General features: G+C 32.0%; 1 protein-coding gene across 1 annotated transcript; it reads left to right on the plus strand.

Annotated features, from left to right (window-relative positions):
* Positions 1 to 540: 540 nt before the first annotated feature.
* LOC130903961 (uncharacterized) lies at positions 541 to 11,449 on the plus strand. Its single transcript, XM_057816421.1, has 3 exons — positions 541 to 679; positions 10,836 to 10,955; positions 11,013 to 11,449. The coding sequence occupies exons 1-3, from the start codon at positions 601 to 603 to the stop codon at positions 11,270 to 11,272; spliced, it is 459 nt and encodes a 152-aa protein (XP_057672404.1). The 5' UTR covers positions 541 to 600; the 3' UTR covers positions 11,273 to 11,449.
* The last annotated feature ends 8,211 nt before the right edge of the window (positions 11,450 to 19,660 follow it).

Raw genomic sequence — 19,660 nt, forward strand, 5'->3', positions numbered from 1 at the left:
ATAACATTACGAGGGTAATTAACCTGTTTTCTATGATTCTACTTCCACGAAAAGTTTTATTCGTTTTCAATTTCTAACGCCAAATATAATTATGTTTAAAAGTTGCACGCAAATATTGGTCATTTTATTAAAATTCCCGTTTCGACATAGATTATTACATTCGCGAGCTACAAGTGCACTGATTTTATGTGCACACGGCCGGGAATAATCTTTGAACATTGCTCTAGACGACAGCAGTGAATGGGACAGGGAATTGATTAATCAGATTCAATATTTCGATGTGCAGTGAATGAATATATCATTGGATAGATTTTGAGTTTTGTTACGAAATAATTGATAATTTTTTTTGAATGTAAAGAATTAGTAAAATAATAACAGGAAAAAATTCAATTAGTTCTTCAATTGCTTTTATCTCTTTTTAAATTAATTTGTATAAAATTGATGTAATAATTCAAACAAAAATAACGTTGGGTTTGCTTTTTGGTTGGAAGCCACTGGTTGAAACACGTAATATCTTATGAGCGGTATTTACCAGGACGCAATTATAAATTGCAAACATTTAGTTGTTTATCGGTATAGTTGTTAACGAATAGTTTTATCATGCTTCGAATTTATGCGATTTTTCTTATTTTTTGCGTATTTTCTTCGACGACGTACGCAGCACCGAAATTTCGATCAGGTAATAATTTTTCAATTATACAAAATATTACATCAATACCTATATTGAAAAATTAATAAACATATTCATAAACTTGGAGATGTATAGAATAAAAATATAAACAAAACAAAAATTATAAGCATATATCATACTTTTATTTTTCAACCTTATCGTATAATCTAAAATAATGTTTTTCTTGAACTTCTTGAACTATGTATATATATAGTTTTATTAAAAGAAGTCTCGTATTAATCTCGATTTCGTCTCGTATCCATTTTATTTGTCTTGTTTCGTTAAGTGTCGTTAGTATTTGAATAAGGTTACTAAATATTTGAAACAATTACTGATTCAACAAAGTTCTAAACTTTTTATTACGATTTCACTTGAAACAAAAAGAAAATAGAAACTAATAATTGGGGTAAAAGATAGAATGAAATATCTACTCGCTTCCAATTGTTTAAATAATAGATTTTCGTGGAAAATAAACTTATTTCTGCTTATAGAAGAGTATAAAAATTAAATAAGAAACTAAATTCAGTAAAAACCTGCGTAACATTTCAACAACGTTTCGAAGCATGTCTATTATGCCGTTAAAGATCATTAAAAAAATTGTTTCTGAAACAATTAACCAATTATGTCAATATCGAAAGTTATCAAGTCTCAAATCAGAGTTATTTCTATTTACCCATTCGATATTTTGACAAAAATTGTTCTGCTTAAGCCCCCACATTATCTTCTTCTAGATATAATTAGAAAATAGTCGTGTGACGAACTAAGAAAAACAGTTTTTTTACAAAAATATAATCATTCTAATGCTTCTCTAACTTCTCGATGCCGTGCTTGTAGAACGATTTGTCTTTTGGCTCAAAATAGGCTTCAATTTCAGCAATTGTTTCTTCATTTGAGCTGAATTTCTTACGACGAGCAGTTTTTTGATATCAGCGCATAGCAAGTAGTCACTGGGGGGCAAGATCTGAACTAAACGGTGGATGAGGAAGCAATTCGAAGTGTAATTCGTTCAATTTGACCATTGTTGCCATTGACTTATTAATCGGTGCATTGTCTTGACGAAACAGTAGTTTTTCTCTTGATGTATGAGGCCGTTTTTCTTTGATTTTTGCATTCAACTGATCCAACAATTCTATGCAATCTTCGCTATTAATTGTCTCTACCTTTTTAAGATAGTCGATGAATAAAATTGCAACAGCTGACTGTTGTGCCTCTAGATGCTTCGAACATGGTTCACCGGCTGCACTCCACTCAGATAATGATCCAAAAAATCTGATTCAGTACGTGTCAACACTGCTCTGAATCATCAACACGTTGTTTTTGATCGACTGTGAGTTCGTGCATAAATGTCAACACACTGCCTTCTGATATATTTACGGCCTCAGCTATCTCACGAAATTTCAATAACAAACGGTTCTTTTCGATGGAACTGAGTCCGGATAACACTTTTGAAGCTATTGCTGAACAGATTTTTTTTTCATCAAGAAGCAATGATAAATTAACTCACGGAATTGTCCTGAATCCAAGTAGCATCACTATAATGTCTGTCACTTTTCTGACCAATCGAAATTTTACACATAGTCTTTTGAAAAGTTGGTACTTCTACTACGTCATATGAATTCAACAATGGCATCGCCATCTATGTGTCAGTCACACGACTTATTGAGTGATTTACATATGACACAAGGTTAGAAAGTTGAACATCGCGGATAATCCAATTTTCTGATATTACGTAGACAGTTTATTCATGAAATACTTGTATAATTATTTTGATGACTCTGTTAGGTACCATGTTTGTTTGTCATCCTAAATTCATAATTTGATATTGATTACTGGTTTTCGACTATTTTTTGTTCAAAATCCGACTTTAGACGTGGCGGATACCCATTTTATTGATTTTTAATTGAGTTGCTTATACTACTAATATCTCCAGAGATCTAGCGTGAACGTATATTACTTAAGTCTAATCGTTTCATCCCATGAGAATTGATTATTTTAAAAAGAAAACTGCGGGCTTGTAGTCTTCAGTAGTCGTGAAGTTTTTGGGTCTTTTTGTATACCTCCAATTTGAGTTGCTCTGTTAGTTTCTCTGCTTAGATTTAGAATTTAGAAATATTTAATGATAAATTTCTTTCTACATTTCAGATCTTTTTATATATTTTTCTTGATAAATAGTATAATATTTCGATGAAGACAGAAATAGGTCGAAGCGATAAGTGTCACCTGGTTTTTGAAACAAATTATCTATCAAAAGACACGTAAAAACAAAAAGATTTAACAAAAAAATTTTTTTATGTTAAATATGAAGTTTGAGAGTCATGTATCAATTAGTATGTGTTTGTGAGTTTTAATAAGTGTTTCTGAGAGTCTACTTCATGATATTTAGTGAAGATCCTGCAGTCGTCTACAACTTTTTTCGTGCGAGAGGGCTATACACTTCAGTTAAAGACGATAACATTAAAGAAATGGTGCTCGACATCGTTGTGTCAGCATCCTTGAAATAGCCGAAGCTCACAACATATCTCAAGCATCAGCAGAACGTATTTAGATTAATTAAATTGGATATTATACGTTTCAATGCTATGAATATGACGACAAAACCAAAAAAAACACGTCGAAGTCCGTCTAAAATTAATGTTATCTTAGATTACTGTGGTGTGGTTCACTCTGAAACCATTTTGATGTCAACAAGGCATACAGTTTGTTTATTGTAGGTTTATTTCATTATATACGGAATGTATCACTAGTATGCTAGTCAGTGCCAGAATTGTTAAATTTGAGGATATTCTATTATTATTACAAGAATCAGCAACCCAACCATATTTAATTACGTCGTGTGTATTGGACCAGATTTCGTTCGAATGAACTCTATTTCTGTTTGAGTTCGATGATTTAAGTTTTTTATGTTTAAAACCACATTCTATTGAAACGCACCGAAGTGTCTTTAACAGTTTGTTGTTAGTGTAATATCTATGACATAAAAACTCTTTTCTGAATGATATTCATGTTCACATCTCAGGCATGCAAATAAACTAATATTTTGACAAAGGACATATCTGAGTTCGTTACAAACACTTTTTTGACTATTTGCCACTATATTGTTTGCATTATTTTTTTTATCTGTACGAGACTGATTTCTTACCGGGTTTACAAGTGAGAATAAATACACTATATCATTCCAATCAGCCAACTTAATTCCTTCCAATTTTGGAAGTGGCTATAAAACACAAGTGACTACTGCGCCACAAATTAAGGAAAGGTAAATCGATAAATCATAAAAAAGTGAGAAAACTGAAAAAATCAGAAACATTGAGTAACACCCTAGGGCTAAAACAACCGAAGGGGTTTTTGTCTTATTCTACCAACGGGTACCAAAACGCCCTTTCATTCAGCAAAGATGAGTCAAGAAGTGTTACTTTAAGTTTTCTGAAACAATAATTTATTGTGTAATATTAAAAAATAACATTTTCAATTGCAATTAATTGAACTTAAGTTACCCGCAAAGTAAAAGGTTGAGGAGTACTGGTGGTCTTTGTGGGAACATGTGATATGTGGAACTGTTTTTGTTTCTGCATGACTTCATCATAAGCCCGCTCCATTTATGATGCTGAATTGTTAACAACGGAAAAAGGAGATCATCTGAAAGCCTGTTACGAAGACAATTTTTGCTTAGTTTCATTATTGAAAACGTTTGTTCGCACAAATAGCTTGTACCAAACGTAGCCATTATTTTCTGGGCGTGGGAAACTATATTTGGGTATTGTGTCCTAGATAAGGTCTCATAAAATTCCAATTTGCTGGTGTTCAGAAATAGTTGCTACAAATGGGTAGTGCATTCGACGACAGACGCACCTACTCGAGCTTCATTTTCGGTTTTCGCTCATATCCCAGTATCCGCGCTCGCACATGTTTTTTAAGTGCGACGTGCACTGCCATTACTGCCAATTGAAGAGAATTTAATTTCTCATAATAAGAAAGCTGTACTTGATTTTTGTTTGATAGTCGCGGGCCGGATTTCAAAGCTTTGCGGGCCGGAAACGGCCCGCGGGCCGTAGTTTCCCCGTCCCTGGTCTAGATCATCGGAGAAACTTCCGACAGTTCTTGAGGTTTTTGCAAGAAACAAAGACAACCGCCGAACACCTCTTCGGTGAATGAGAGGCTGTCCATAGACAAAGGTTGTTGTACTTACATTCAAACTTTTTGAAACCAGAAGTGAGTTGCATAACCCACAGATAGGTGTTCACTTTGCAAAGTCAATAATCAGAAATATCAAAAACCCAAAGGACGAAATTTTTGAAACAGCATAATCTAATGTACTTTTAGTGCAGTTTGATTATTTTATTTTTTGTTTCACTTTCTAAGAACGCGGGAAATTACTCAAAAAAGTATTGATTTTTGAGAATAATTACTGATTTTATTATAAATAGTTCCTAATATAACTTTGGACTTAATTTTAAACTGAACATTTTGTCACAAATTGCGATAAAAGTCAAGGTCTATTTAATATGAAATATTTTAAGAATGGGGCAATTACTGAAAGTGGCATTAAACTCGGTAACGACAAAATTCTAATCATTATTGCCATACATTTATTCATAAAATGTTATTGATATTATTGTTTCCGTGTTTAAACAAATTTACATGCTTTTGTACTTCATCATAACTTCGTGAATACCTGGCTATTTTTATTGCAGATCGTTATATTTTTGTCCTTGAATTCATTATACTGTCATTTATTATAATCTATTGCGAATATATTTATTAAAATTATAATAGTTTTGTAGATAAGTATACGATACTCAGAAGTACAAACTAATAATTATTATTAATAATCCATGTAGTGAAACATAGTAATTATATCACTTTTGTATGCATTAATTTTTACAAACGGTCAGTACTAATAAGTAGGTATAATGTAAAAATTCTTCTACACGAACTTACTTTCGAAAGCTTTAAGAACTATATGTGTTAATATACACGAAGTGAGACTGAAGATTTTGTTTTATATAATGAGATAATGGCTTCACTTCTGTCTAAATTTGGAAATGAGAATTAAAATATAGATCCGCAATCTTTGTAAAAACACTAAAAGAACTGTGCAGCTATAATGAAATCAAATTTGACAACTCGGCAAGGCAATAAAAATAAAAGATGTGTTGCTGGTATAAAGATGAGATGAAAAGTGAATTTAGTATGGCTTCTGTTAGGAACATCAACGATCTTGCCGTGATTCCAGAAATTGTTGATTTGGGGAAGTAAACTGTGGGATATGTGCCGTTAGCTTCTTCTTATAGGTACCCATTGTAGGGCGATGATTTATGACAATTCTTTTCCAAACTAAATGATCGCAAAATGGTTGGAATAATGCATTTCAATTGGATAGTCTAATCAACTTTACAAACCACAATCTTTATATACAGAATCCATCAGTTCGTTACATTTATGAAAAACTAAACCGGCAGACATCGTACTGTCTCAATCGTTAAATAGAAGACTAAAAACAAACAAAGGGAATTCTTTTCTTATTAAAACAAATAAAAAAAAATGCTCGGTATGAATGAAGTTTTATTATTATTTTCGATTAATTACAAATGATGTTGCTTACTTACAAAACAGAGTTTTCCTGAAATACTGGCTATTTATAAGGTTTCAATTTGATATTGACAGACACACACAGTTATGATACAGTCTGCTAATCAATTTAAAGCATTCTGATATGCGAACATGCAAGAAACAGGGAAACTTTAAGTTGATTCCGCAAACTTCCAACGACTAACCTTGCGATTTATTTATGGTTATTGCAAAGGCCAGATGTACCGGAAATTGTAAAACTTTTAAAATCCAATGGTGAATCCGTTAAAATCATTTTGGAATTATTTATTGTCACAAAGAAGATCCGCGCGCGGAACATATCAAGGATGTCCTTCACATTAATCGCTGCAGCATTCTGAAAAACTGCTTCTATTTCTAAATTTCAAAACTGTATATTACAAACTACACAATTAAAACCTTCCTCACTCAACTTTCATTGTAGGTAAAATGTCAAAATTTGAATTAGGATTAGTTTCATTGTCTCTAGAATTGGTTGGAAAATTAACACATCAATAAATTTTGAGGCAAACATATTAACTAGTGGCCGATAAACCATTTCATTCATTTTCATTTATGAAGAATGTAATTTGTGAATCGGTCAAAAAGCGTGAAAAAAATACCATAGCGGTTCATTTTTTCACGCAATTATAAATTTGTTTTATCAAAATAATGGGCTTTGAACGCTTTCTTTCTCATGTCAATTCGTTTCTCCGATAAACTGTCACACTTTTATTTCTGAGAAGAATATGAAGATGTTGTTGAATCGGCAACTTCAGCGATTATGAATCTTCTCCCTGAGAAATCCCGGGAACAGTATTTGAAGGAATATGAAAAAAGGGTAAACCACTCATGAATCGAAAATACAGAGTGCTATTTCCGTCTTTGTTGGTTTTTGCGTATCATTCACTGATGTATCGCTAATAATTTCCTCATTTTTTGCTATTTTTACTACGATCATAAACTTTTTAGAATCCTTCAAATCGGGGTCTTGTAGGAGATAAATTCAATTGCATACGCATCTCATCTGCTAAAACTAATTAGAAATTGGTTGTGAAATACTGGATTTGTATTAGAAAAAGGGTTTATCATAACAAAAGAGCCCATTGAGGCATTAATAAATCTTACAAGTTTAGAAGTCAATCTTTTTTGGAAAATTATTGAGAGTTACATTGATTGTGAAAAAAGTTTTTGAAGATAATCAACTTCTACCCAAAAACGTTCTGTTTCAATCAAAGATGATTATGATGACTAACATTAATTCTATGAGAGCAAATGGTAAAAAGTTCTTGCAGATTATTCAGGTATGATTATGCCTATGAAAGCTATCCAGATGTTATATAAAGATATGGGCATTGCTTATGATGTACAATATATCTGTAATCAAATATTCAATAAAGACAGACTTGAAAACTATTTTGCTCGAATTCGAGGTCGAAATCTAGTCCATTAGAACCAATTTACCAGATACGGATGATAACACTGGTCAACAGTGGTTTTGGTGCCGAAGATTATGGAGGTGATTTATTATAAATTTGATGCCCTGAATTCAAATATGCTATTAGTTTTTGCCCATCAGCTCGAATTTCCAAGATATCAACATTTTTGTGAATTATACATTACACTATTTTAAAAGAAAAACTATGGTTTAAAGAAACAAATTGAACAAGAAATTTTTATTATATTATTCAGATATTACAGATATTATTTATTATATACAATAGAAAACAGAAAAAGTCATCATTTAAACCAACAACTCACTAAACATTTCGGCAACTTCTTTTGCGTGACATTCTTGAATGTATTTTAGAACAATCCCGTTTTAAAGACCAGCAGTAATCTGCCATCATGTGATTATCCCATATTCCTTGATAGCAATCCTCCATACATTTTATATCTTGTCGACTAATGTCGCCTATCAGGAAAACGGTCTAAGTGGCTGTGTAAATATGGCACCTTAATGCTCATGTTCAACATAGTTTTCAGCTTTGTGTTTACCCAGAAAATTTTGGACAACTGAAATAAATGAATTCCAGGCTTTTTATTCAATCTCAATCATTGAATTTATGAAGTCAGGGTCTTTAATCAGCTGTCTTATTTGTGGGCCATCAAATATTCCTGCTTTAATTTTTTCTTTACTCAGCTGAGGCATTTTTTTCCCTATATATACAAAGCATGATCCATTCTTATTAAGAGCCTTTACAAACTGCTTCATTAGACCCAGCTTGATATGCAGTGGTGGAAAAATGATTGTCTCTCGTGGAACTGACGAATCGTTGATGATATTCTTTTCCACAACATCCATGTTTTCTCTCCTAGGCCACTCTTTTCTAACCCAGTGTTGCGTTTTGTCTCTGCTATCCCAGAGGCACAAGAAACAAGGATACTTGGTGTGGCCACTTTGCTGTCCAAGGAGAAAGTTTACCATTTTTAAGTCTATACAAATCATCCATTGGTGTTCATGATACTTTATCGAGCCATATTTGTTCCCGTTATGTAGAAAACACATTTCAAACTTCGCTTTGAGCTGTCAATAAATAGGCACCAATCATCCGGAAAATATTCAGGAAGACCCACTTTTATCAGGAGTTCTCTAATAGCATGGCAAAATACAAGATTTTGTTCTTCAGAGAAAAGAGGTAGCAGATCTTTGTCCCTTGTGCGATAAAATGTAATTTTCGTTCTTGGTTCAAGTAAATTTTTTTCCTTCAACCTGGAAGCCAGTAACTCAGAAGCTTTTTTCGACAGTTTGAGATCTCTAGTGAAATCATTTAACACATCTTGGTTTTGTTTGATCGTTTCAAAATCACTGTCACCTTTAGTAATGCCAGAATTCTGATCAGAGAGACAATATGTGTCCTCACAGAGTTCTGGTAGCTGGTGAAAAGTTGGAATTGGCACTTCTTCTGAGTGAGGGATAGGGTGTCTTGAAGAGACTAAATCTGGATAAGTCCACTTGTTACGATTCTTTCGATTGATTCCAGTAATATTTACTAGAAATAACAGTCATAGAAGTGATTTTTTGGTTCTCTCCAAACCATTGGTACTTCGAATTTCAGACTTTTCCTATTTCCGGTACTCCACTGTCGTAAATGCTCTGTACAAGTTTTACAGACAATATGTGGTGCCCAGGTGTTATCCTGATCATCAAGCTTAATACCAAAATATCCAAGATAAGCCCTCTTTACAAAGTCACTAATAGTTTTTCTGTTTTCCAGTAACGTCTATTCTCCGCATATGTAGCAAAAAATATTAGGATGATGTACACAGCTTCTTTCACTTGAACTCATTTTATTTCTATTCAAGATCACAAATACAGCAATTCACGTTAATAATCTACGTTTTAAATTTACTTTTCAACAACTCGTTACTAAAGAGAAATTTTATAAGACCCTAACTTCTATCTATCTGCACCATGGAAATTCACAAACTAACCTCAACTCTAAACTGCAGTTGAAGTTTTGAAGGTCACTTCAGATACTGGACAGGTCCATCTATCGAATTTCTATGGAGTTAACTGGATGACACTAATAAGTAGGATTAAATCCCACTTGTTAACAGTTTGTCAACCAATCAGTTATATATCTCATATTGTTAGTCTTCTTTTTGTAATAAATGAATTAAAACAATAATTATTTTTTAAAATAATAATAAGTTATTTCATAAATATTATTTTAAATTCAATTTGTTACAAAAGAAGACTGACGAAAAGGAAAATATACAAGAATCTATCCCCTGTATTTACAACACTCATATTTGAAAGTATTAAATAGGAAAAAGCATTGATAGATAAATGAATTTATATAAAAATCTAGACTGATACAGAAAAACTGCTTTCATATTTAGATTCAGCAATAAAAATATAGTTAAAATCAGCTCAAAAATACTAGGCACCCAAAAAAATTCAAGAATTTTATAGGCAAAAATAAATACCAAATAATCCACCAATGAAGAGTATATAAGACCAAAAGTTTTAGAAAAAGTGACTACATCTATTTCATTGAAAGGAACCAACACTTTATAAGAAACTATTAAATCAAATTCTAGTAGCTTATTCTCTCAAACAAGCTCCACTAGTATATCTGGAAATGCTTCCAATTCAGGTACAAAACAAGATCACAGCTTACCTGAAGATATAGATGAAGTACTTGAGTATATTGCAGGATATTTATCTAAAAAGCATGAAGAAAGTCAACCTGAATATGAGACATCAAATATAAAGTTGTTGTCTTTTGGTGGACTTATTAAACCTTTCTTAAAATGACTTGAAAATGATAGAAAAAGGAATTTCTGTTTTGAAAAATATGTAAGCAATATCTGGGACTAGGATCTGGAGTAGTCATCTTGCTGAGCTATCCTCTTGTGTATAGTCATTGTTCCACTGTTGTTTCAGGATATATTATTTAAACTACATTGTACATACTTATTCTTATTAATAATTTCAACAGCTTAGAAATTAAATTTTTCCAATAGCGCATTGCCCACGGCTTTTTTATGTCTAAGATTCCTTGTTTGGATTCTAGTGAAGACTTTTCTTATAGATAGATAAAATATTATTTAATATATTGTATTTTTCCAGATGTAAAAGCTTGTTATAGTGAACCATGTCCAGATAATACTTTTGCTTGCGAGAAATTATCAGGTGTATCAAGAAATAGACAAGAAATCATTGAGGAAGTTCATTGTTTAGATCTCAGAGGTAAGAAAATGGTTGTATTCATGTGGTAAAATAGTGTGATATTCATTTATATTCCAGACAATGTTTTGAAGAACGTAACAAGATCGAAGCCGAATCATTTTGGTAGTTCCGTCATGTTCCAGAGCTACAGTTATTCTGGCACTTACGAGATATACGAATCTTCAGGAGAAACTACCAAAACTGTGGATTTCAATACACGAAAACCGGTTACAAATGAAGTAGAAATATTGAATAATTCTATTGAAAAGAATAGACCAAAGCATTCACGTCCTCAATATTCTGAAGTTGAAGACTTAAATAAAGTCGGTATTTATTAGCTGTTAACTTTTTATTGATGGAAGTAACACAGAAACAAATTATATAAATATTTTTGTTAGGTAACTGGTGGTTTATTATATTGTGATTTATTTTAAGAATTTTTGAATGTATTTTTAAAAATGTAAAATTTTTTGTTAAAATTATTTATGTTATTATACGTTGATTTTTGAAAATCACCCAGCCTATTTTTAATTCTGAATCTGAAACAAAGCTTTGGTTCTAACTGAATCTTCAGTACCAGGGGTGGATCTAGGTACGAGTAGGCCTCTACCTTATCTTTTGTTTATTCTAAAAGTCTTTCTCAGTCTGTCGATTACAGGCCAATTTGACAGACTTATAAAATTTGCAACAAAAAAGTGTTGTACATATGTGTGGTATATATTAGGGCTTCATGAATATTTATTCTTATAAAAATAATCATTTGAACTGTAAGAGTATAGACCCAGAAGTATCTGGCGTGACCTAGAGATGGCGGTTATTGCTTTAAACATATTACAGCATATGTTTCAAGTTTGAAAACACCACTTTATTGAGTATTTGTTAGAAACCCATCAGTAGTGAACGTTCTAAGTGAATTTGTAAACATGGAAAAATTTGTTATGTGATACAATACTTTTATTTGAAACGCTTTATATTTTATAACCAGGGATGAAACGTGGGTCCATCACTTCACACCAAAACCAAAAGAACAATAAAAACAATTGACTGTCAAGGAAGAACCGACTTCCAAGAAAGCAAAGTCCTGTCCATATGCAGGCAAGGTCATGAAGTTGCTTGAAAAAGAAAAAACTATCAGCGGCTAGTATAATCCGAATTTATTGCAACGTTTGAGCGAAGAAATGAAGCTAAAACGACCGCATTTGGCTAAGAAGAAAGTTTTGTTTCATCAAGACAATCCACCAGCTCACACATCTGTTATTGTAATAGTCAAAATTAATAAATGAAAGTTTTAATTGCTACCGCATGCACCGTATTTGCCAGATTTAGCCCCCTGGATCATTTTCTGACTTAAAAAATGGCGCGGTGGTCAAAGATTTTCCAACAATGAAGAGGTGATATCGGCAGTTAATGGCTACTTATTGAAAATGACTGGGAAAAATATATGGGGCTAAAAAGCTATTACGTTGAAAAGTAAATAATTTTTTTTCCGGACTATCCTCGTATAACTTAAACTTATATATAACTTGTAGGCTAGTGTTATTTAACGCTAAGAATAGAGCCCAGACGGGAAGGTATTATTTACATAAAATATATTCTCTTTATCTTTTACAAACAATTTTATATTAGTCTAAGGATTCTTAGTCCGTTCAGAAATGTTATATCAGGTATTTAAACATCTGTATTTGACTTAGATGTAACACATGATAATAATGTAATTCGTGTGAATCTCACTCGGCATTGGATAATATTTCAAACTGAAACATAAATTAAGGATTAATCAATTAGTGATACAAATGTATTGTCCCTACCGAACAGTGCCGTCGAAATAGACTATTTAAGGTAGATACTATTTTTTATTGCACATAAATTTAGGTTAAAAAAGACGCAGAGACAACTAACGGTCGGCCTGATACAAATATCAACAAACAAATGTCTTCATTGAGTACTTTACTAATTAGTTTAACATAATAATTAACATCATATAAAAATAATTTTTTTAACATTCTTTAGATAGTTATGGATGATTCTGTATTATTAAACAGACTAATTCTGGTCATGGTACGAACAGAATAATTTTCATCCAAACTTAAATTTAAATTTAATAATATTATATATTTATCACAATTAGTTCCTTGTACTAATTGTGACGCAGTTTACATAGGGCAGACCTCTCAATATTCAGAAAATAGACTAAAAGGTCATCAATACGATATAAAAGAATAAAACTGCATTAACTAACCATGAAATATCAAAAAAACATAATTCAAAAATTCTTGGAACGGAATCTAATACAGGAAAAAGAGAATTTTTAGAAATGATTCACATTCATAAGATCGAAAATAATTTATGTATAATTTATAGCTCTGTTTTATAAATTCTAAGAAAACTACAAATAATTCAATTGATTAAGTACTGCTACATATTTAAGAAAATAAAATACGTAAATTGTCAGTGTCAATCTGTCAATATCACATTTTGATAAAGACTTGAAGAGTCAATTTTATTTTTCAAAAATTATTAAAAAAACTAATTTTAAATCAGAATAGACCTAAAATCACGAACATTTAGAAGCATTAATATATCGAAAGATCCAAGAAATAAGAAATTTAATAATATTGAGCCGAGAATATTTGAATTGACACCAGTTAAGACAATGAGACAATCAAACTTAGCGGAAACGGAGGGTATCTAAGTGAAATTAATCCTAAACACATGACATCCATTTGAGGTAATTGTTTTAGGTTAGAAAATAAAAACAAACAAAAAAGCAAAGTGAAGAAAAGAATGTAAATAACATAACAATTATTCCATATCGTTTTGGGGCCGTGTTACTTGGAGTTTTTGAGAAGATTCGAGCCAACTACCAATTTTATTGTTATCGATTTCGAATAATTAGAAAATATACCATTACTTAATAGATGATTGGAAACCGTTTTAAACGTAATTTAAATTTTGCCTTCATCAATCCCACGAGGCAAAACTGACCTGATTTTATATTATAAAATGTAGAAGTTTTGGTTGCAATGCAGCTAAGAGTGAACAGATACATATTCGACTTTATACAGGTTGTCTCGTATATGAGTCGACATAGCAGAAGGTTATAGAGAAGCCCTTAATATGACGATTGAGGCAATCTACTTCTACACCACGTTGTTTCCCCGAGGAGTTATAAGGCCTCAAAGTAGGGCACAAAATTTTCAAAAGAAATTAATTCCTTTGCGACTATTCAATTTGAAAATATCAAATCTGGTACACTGTATAAGTCTATTATGTATTAGGTAATGGTAAGGGTTAATCAAAGGTGACCTAACCTTCAAATTTCACAGTTTTTTATCTGTCAGTTGATTTATTTATGAATTTATACATAGAATTTGACAATTTGAATTTCAGATTTAACAGTTAAATTATTATAATTTTTTTTATGAGTGAAAAATTCTCATTTAGCTAAGTGGATATGTTATTGGGGCTAGATTCTTTTGAGGGAGATTGTAAATATTTTCTAATGTTGAAAAGTGGGCTCGAGAAACAAGAAAGTTTTAAAGTGTTAATAGAGAACGTCTATGAGTCTAATCTTCTCATGCGGGGCACGTCGTATATCAAATTGTGCATAATAGAAAATTCGCCGCGAATAAGTGTTGCTAGCTGTTGAAGAGAGATTAGTGAGTAGAAAAAAAAAATTGTCGCTTTACATTTTGTCACTAAATTTCCAGGTGCGTAATTTTGAGGTTTGTTTTCCATACTATAGTAGCTAGTGTTCTCATTTTCACCCCGTTTAACTGAACTGTAGTGCTGATATATTAATAATAAAATAAGTATGGAGCCCTTGAATATATACTGCCGTTTCTAATTTATTTACTATACCTTCCACTTCATCCGCCAAAGTATGTCTTACATCTGAGCTCCTTCAAAGAAATTGTCATATTCTTGTGGCAATATTTAGCTCTTCGTGGATACGCTACTGTGGAATGTTTATAAAATTTAAATATTGGATACTATTTCTTTATTCTTGGTTTCGTTCATTCCAATTCATTCAGTGAACATAAATTTAATTCTTGACATAAATTATTCCATGACTATACTAATAAATTAGCTGGCATTAAAAAATACTCAATAAATATTAAGTGCTTCCTTGTGGGTCCAAATACGAGTAAATTTATGAATCGTACATTGGAAAAACTATGTGGTTAAGAAGGGCCGTGAATACGATCAAAGTTGTTCGTTAATTTTCATGTTTTCATCAAACAAAAATACACTTGATCAAACTAATAGATCAAATAGATTATAATTGCATATATTTCGACTTTAATCTTGTTGCGAAATGATGAAGGTGCATACAAGTTCATTAGTACAAGATGCAGAAAGCAAAGCTTTTTTCACTGTATTATTGCTTTGAAGTTTTTCATAGTATATTAAATTATTTTTAACATCTTCATTAATGTTCTAGTGGCACCTTCTGGTTTTTATCCAAGTAGTCCTGTGATGTCGCAGTAAAGAAGAAATTCGTTTTCAGAAATGATGAGGGTATTTCCGTTACCGTTGTTTGCACGGTTTAATGGCGATAACTGAGATCTTATTTAGGAAACATCACTGTACACAACAACGAACAGGTTTTTCCAACATACCGTTAATCAAAATTTGTATTGAACACTTCAAACATTTACATATTTTGACAAACACGTTGAACAAGTTTGCACAACAAAACATTTGACAAGAACGTATGTCAAACAGAAGTTTGAACAATAATTTGATTGTGTGCATGGCCTTTGAGGAAAGTACCAAGCTAATTGTGGCCAAGAGAATGAAAAATTATTCACTTAGTGATACATGCAGTTAGTAAAAGATGAAAAGAAATAATAAAATATGATGACAAAAAAGATGTTGGAAATACCTGCACGTGACACGATGACCTCCATTTTTTTCAAACTTTGAGATATCATTCTATATACAATTTGAAATATGGCCACTTCCAATTTTACGAAAAACGTTTTTTGGCGTCATGTTGAAGTCTACGTTGTGAATCGGTATTTAAGTGTTTCAAGTTGTATACTCATTTCAAACGGCCGCCATTATGGCCCAAATTGGTATCAATTTTTTTTTAATTGTGCGTTATTTACTCTACTTTCAGCTGGTGTTCTCAAAATTAAAATTGATTCAAAAATTTTCAGGAAAATCTGGAGAAACTAAAAATTTGACTTTTTTTTCAAAAATTAGATTTCTCAAAAACCCCACCCTTAATTTGCGCGAATTTTGGATATGTTTTTCAGGAGCCCCTGAACTAAATTTTTGCCAAACGGCAGTTAACCAGAAAGTCCCGTACGGAAAATACGGCCCCGCAACAAAAATGTGGGTTTTCACTTATCCAAGCCACAAATACGTTATGTATTTCCTCCTAGCGCTTATAATGTAGGTTTTATCGTAAAATTCACAACTCGATCGTATCTACATGAAAAAATACATTTTTAGTTGCATTTAGCTTATTTTAAACAGATAATAATCGTCAGGCTACTCATTTACAAATTCCCTGAAAAATCCAACATTATTTCCAAAGTTTGTAGTAATTTATGTGATACCTATATGTTTTCCATGTATTTTTTCACGTAGAATACGATGGAGTTGTTAGTTTTACGATAAAACCTACATTTTAAGCGCTGGAAGTGGAATACATAACGAATGTGTGGCTTGGATAGGCCAAAACCCACATTTTTGTGGCGGGGTCGTATTTTTGCAAAAAAATATTTTTAGGTTTTGATGATTTTCTGGAAAATTTTTGATTAAATTATAATAACGCACATTTTAAAAAAAAATTGATCCCGATGGGAAAATTTGGGCCGTAATGGCGGCCGTTTAAAAAGAGTATACAAATTGAAACGTTTAAATAGCATATTCACAACATGGTGTCATAGAACTCAAAAAACGTATACCTAAAAATGGAAGTGCCCATATATCTTCAAATTGAATACAGAATGATTCATTCGAAAAGTACGTGGTGTATTAATTGATAATCACACAGATTAGGAGAAACCTTTTGCGACCTCTGAAGTAATATTATGTAAGAAGAAGAAAATCCCTAGCTAATTGTAAAATTTGCAATCTTACTTAGATACCTACATAACCGAATTTATTTTTAGCATTCTTCATTTATAAATTGAAAAAAGCTGTCGATCGAATAATCTGATTCAAATTATTATGATTTTCTTTTCGTGTATAGACAACTGACATCTTCATTCGTAAGTCTCATATCCTCGATATATCCTGGTGTTACTGCGATCGAAAGTCGACAGAATAAAATCACTAACATGCGGACATTTCATATTATCGCCGACTACTTCAATTCAAATTAGAGACTCTGAACGAGAGGTTGTTTCATCCGTCTGATTAGACGCAATAACGTCGAAACTAGTCAGTGGTTATGCTTCTCTCCTTGCAGTTGCAAGCCATTGGAAAGTTTGATATTAACAAAAAGGTTAACAGACATCACGTTATCAGAAGGAGATGTAATTCAATATTCGTCATGAAAGTCAGGAAAGCTGTTTTTTGTTTCGAGCAACTGCGGCCTTTATTTCCAAATTATCAAAATTCGAAATTATTTCGGAGAGGGCAAGTAAATATTGTTATGAAGACTTAATAGTGATTCCTATCTCCTAGAGAAGTGGCTCAGGCCAACTCAGAAGTAGGTTCTATTCTTTTAGAACAAACCTTGTATCCACGATAGTACAAAGAGCTTTAGTATTCGAGTAATAAACTAGGTAAACTTATTATTTGTTACCAACTGTGAAGCTTATTAACTCAACAGCTTCCCTATCTTAAGCACTGATTAATATTACTAATTATTTCAAACCATGTTCGATTTAATCCGATACGAGCTGCTTATGGAGATCCGTAAGTACTGTCATTATTATAGTCCACTTTAACAAATTACTTCACGAGTGTTGTTATACACGTATTACCGATGCTATTTCTACATATTTTAGAAGAGATTATCTTTGAAATAATAATGTTTATTATTAATTACTCATATTCTATTCAACTACATGATACATTATTGATACGAATTTGAATAGGATTAAATAACTCAAGAAACAGAGCTCGTATCGTGGTACTACGAATGAAGAGATAAAATATATGTAGCCAGTAGAAATAATAACAGAAATAGAGTTGGAGGATAGACAAAAAGACAAAAATCTTCATACTCTCATGTATTGAGACAATTACGAACTTGCGCTGGTATATCAAGCCTATCGTGAAACATGAATCTTTAACAATGCATCAGCCTCAAAATAAGTCGAAAAAACGTGCTAAAGAAACATTGAAATTTGTTTATTGTGATACAATAACTTGAAGAGTGGAAATGAGTTAGTTAATAACTAGGAACGGTTAGATCGTTCTAAGAACTCAAAAATAAATGAAATTGTGCTACAAATGGATAAAACCGTTAATTTAAAAATTCATTCGGCGTCTTGAAACTTTTATTTGCCACCTCATAAATAGGTCTATTATGGTACAAGTGAGTCGCATTTTTTTTCCACTTAAGATCTTTTTATCTGTTAACATACGATTCACAAACCAGATTCAGCACCATGCTATTTCGGAATGTTACTTACTTATCTATCCGATTTGATGCTAACACAAAACTGGTTCTTTCACCATGACAATGCACCTAGACATCACCATCTTCCTTCAATGGTTATCACTTCTCTGTTATTTTCTATTCGTTATTTTCCGTCTTATTCCATCTCAACTTAATTCTTTTGGTCTTCACTTCTCTCTTCTTTGCTTCATATACTTTTTTAACCATTGCGCTTTCTCTTAACCTAGTAACTTATCCAAAATTTTTTTTTCTATTTTATGTTAATAGGTTTTCTTCATATAATTTTTCTCTATCTATTATTTGTGATCTTTTCCAAGCTCGTTCTACTTTCTATTATCTTGTTTCTTTAGCTTTGTGTTGTTCTCCATGTTTCTGCCCGGAAATGAGTAAGAGATAGGGACTACTCTTTCAAAAATTTTCCTTGCTGTTGGTTTGCCAGATATTTTTGATATCTCCAAGAAGTTTTCCTATTTTTTTCTCTTCTCCGTTTCATCCTCAATTTTTACTTATTCTCTCATTTGTGATCATAGGTATATACATATATTTTACGTACTTTTTTCTGTCTTTATTCATAATTAGTGTCATCGTTTACTTCTCATTTATCTTCTTCTTAAGGTTTTTGAATTTGCGTAGATTATTTCCATCCATTCCATATTATTCCAATATCCTACCTTGTAGTGTGTTTTCAGGCTTAATTTATACTTTGTACTGAAATTTTTGATATTTTGTGTCAAGTTCTTACACCATTCGTTGTATTCTTATGTAGTCCTTAGATTCCATTTATTGATGTTTCGTCCACTTCTCTATTTAAGATCTTCCATATGTCGTACCTGCGTACCTTATCAAAAGCCTTCTCAACTTCTATGAATCAGAGGTGCAGCTTTCCTGCAGTTTTTTCCGACATTTGCTAGCTACTGTTACCTTTCTATTTGATCTAAAGCTGTATTGGTGGTCTAATTTTTCTTCAAGTACACTTTTGTGTATTTTGTTGCCACAAATGGCATTCGAGTTTTGCTCAAACTGTCTTTTCCTGCTTTTATTATGGTGATCACTTTTGATATTTCCTTGTCTGTTTTCTTGTCTCTCTGGGCTAACTAGTACTGTTTCCTTTCCAGTTTCTTCTTCTTCTGTTTATTTT

Source organism: Diorhabda carinulata, chromosome 2 (assembly GCF_026250575.1).
Source record: "Diorhabda carinulata isolate Delta chromosome 2, icDioCari1.1, whole genome shotgun sequence".
NCBI classification, from domain to species: Eukaryota; Metazoa; Arthropoda; class Insecta; order Coleoptera; family Chrysomelidae; genus Diorhabda; species Diorhabda carinulata.

What these genes read in the sequence shown, in the direction of transcription:
- LOC130903961 (XM_057816421.1), top strand. Translation starts at nt 601, where the DNA reads ATGCTTCGAATTTATGCGATTTTTCTTATTTTTTGCGTATTTTCTTCG. An exon ending in AGCACCGAAATTTCGATCAG is followed by an intron (nt 680 to 10,835) that starts GTAATAATTTTT and finishes GTATTTTTCCAG; the next exon opens with ATGTAAAAGCTTGTTATAGT. An exon ending in TCATTGTTTAGATCTCAGAG is followed by an intron (nt 10,956 to 11,012) that starts GTAAGAAAATGG and finishes TTTATATTCCAG; the next exon opens with ACAATGTTTTGAAGAACGTA.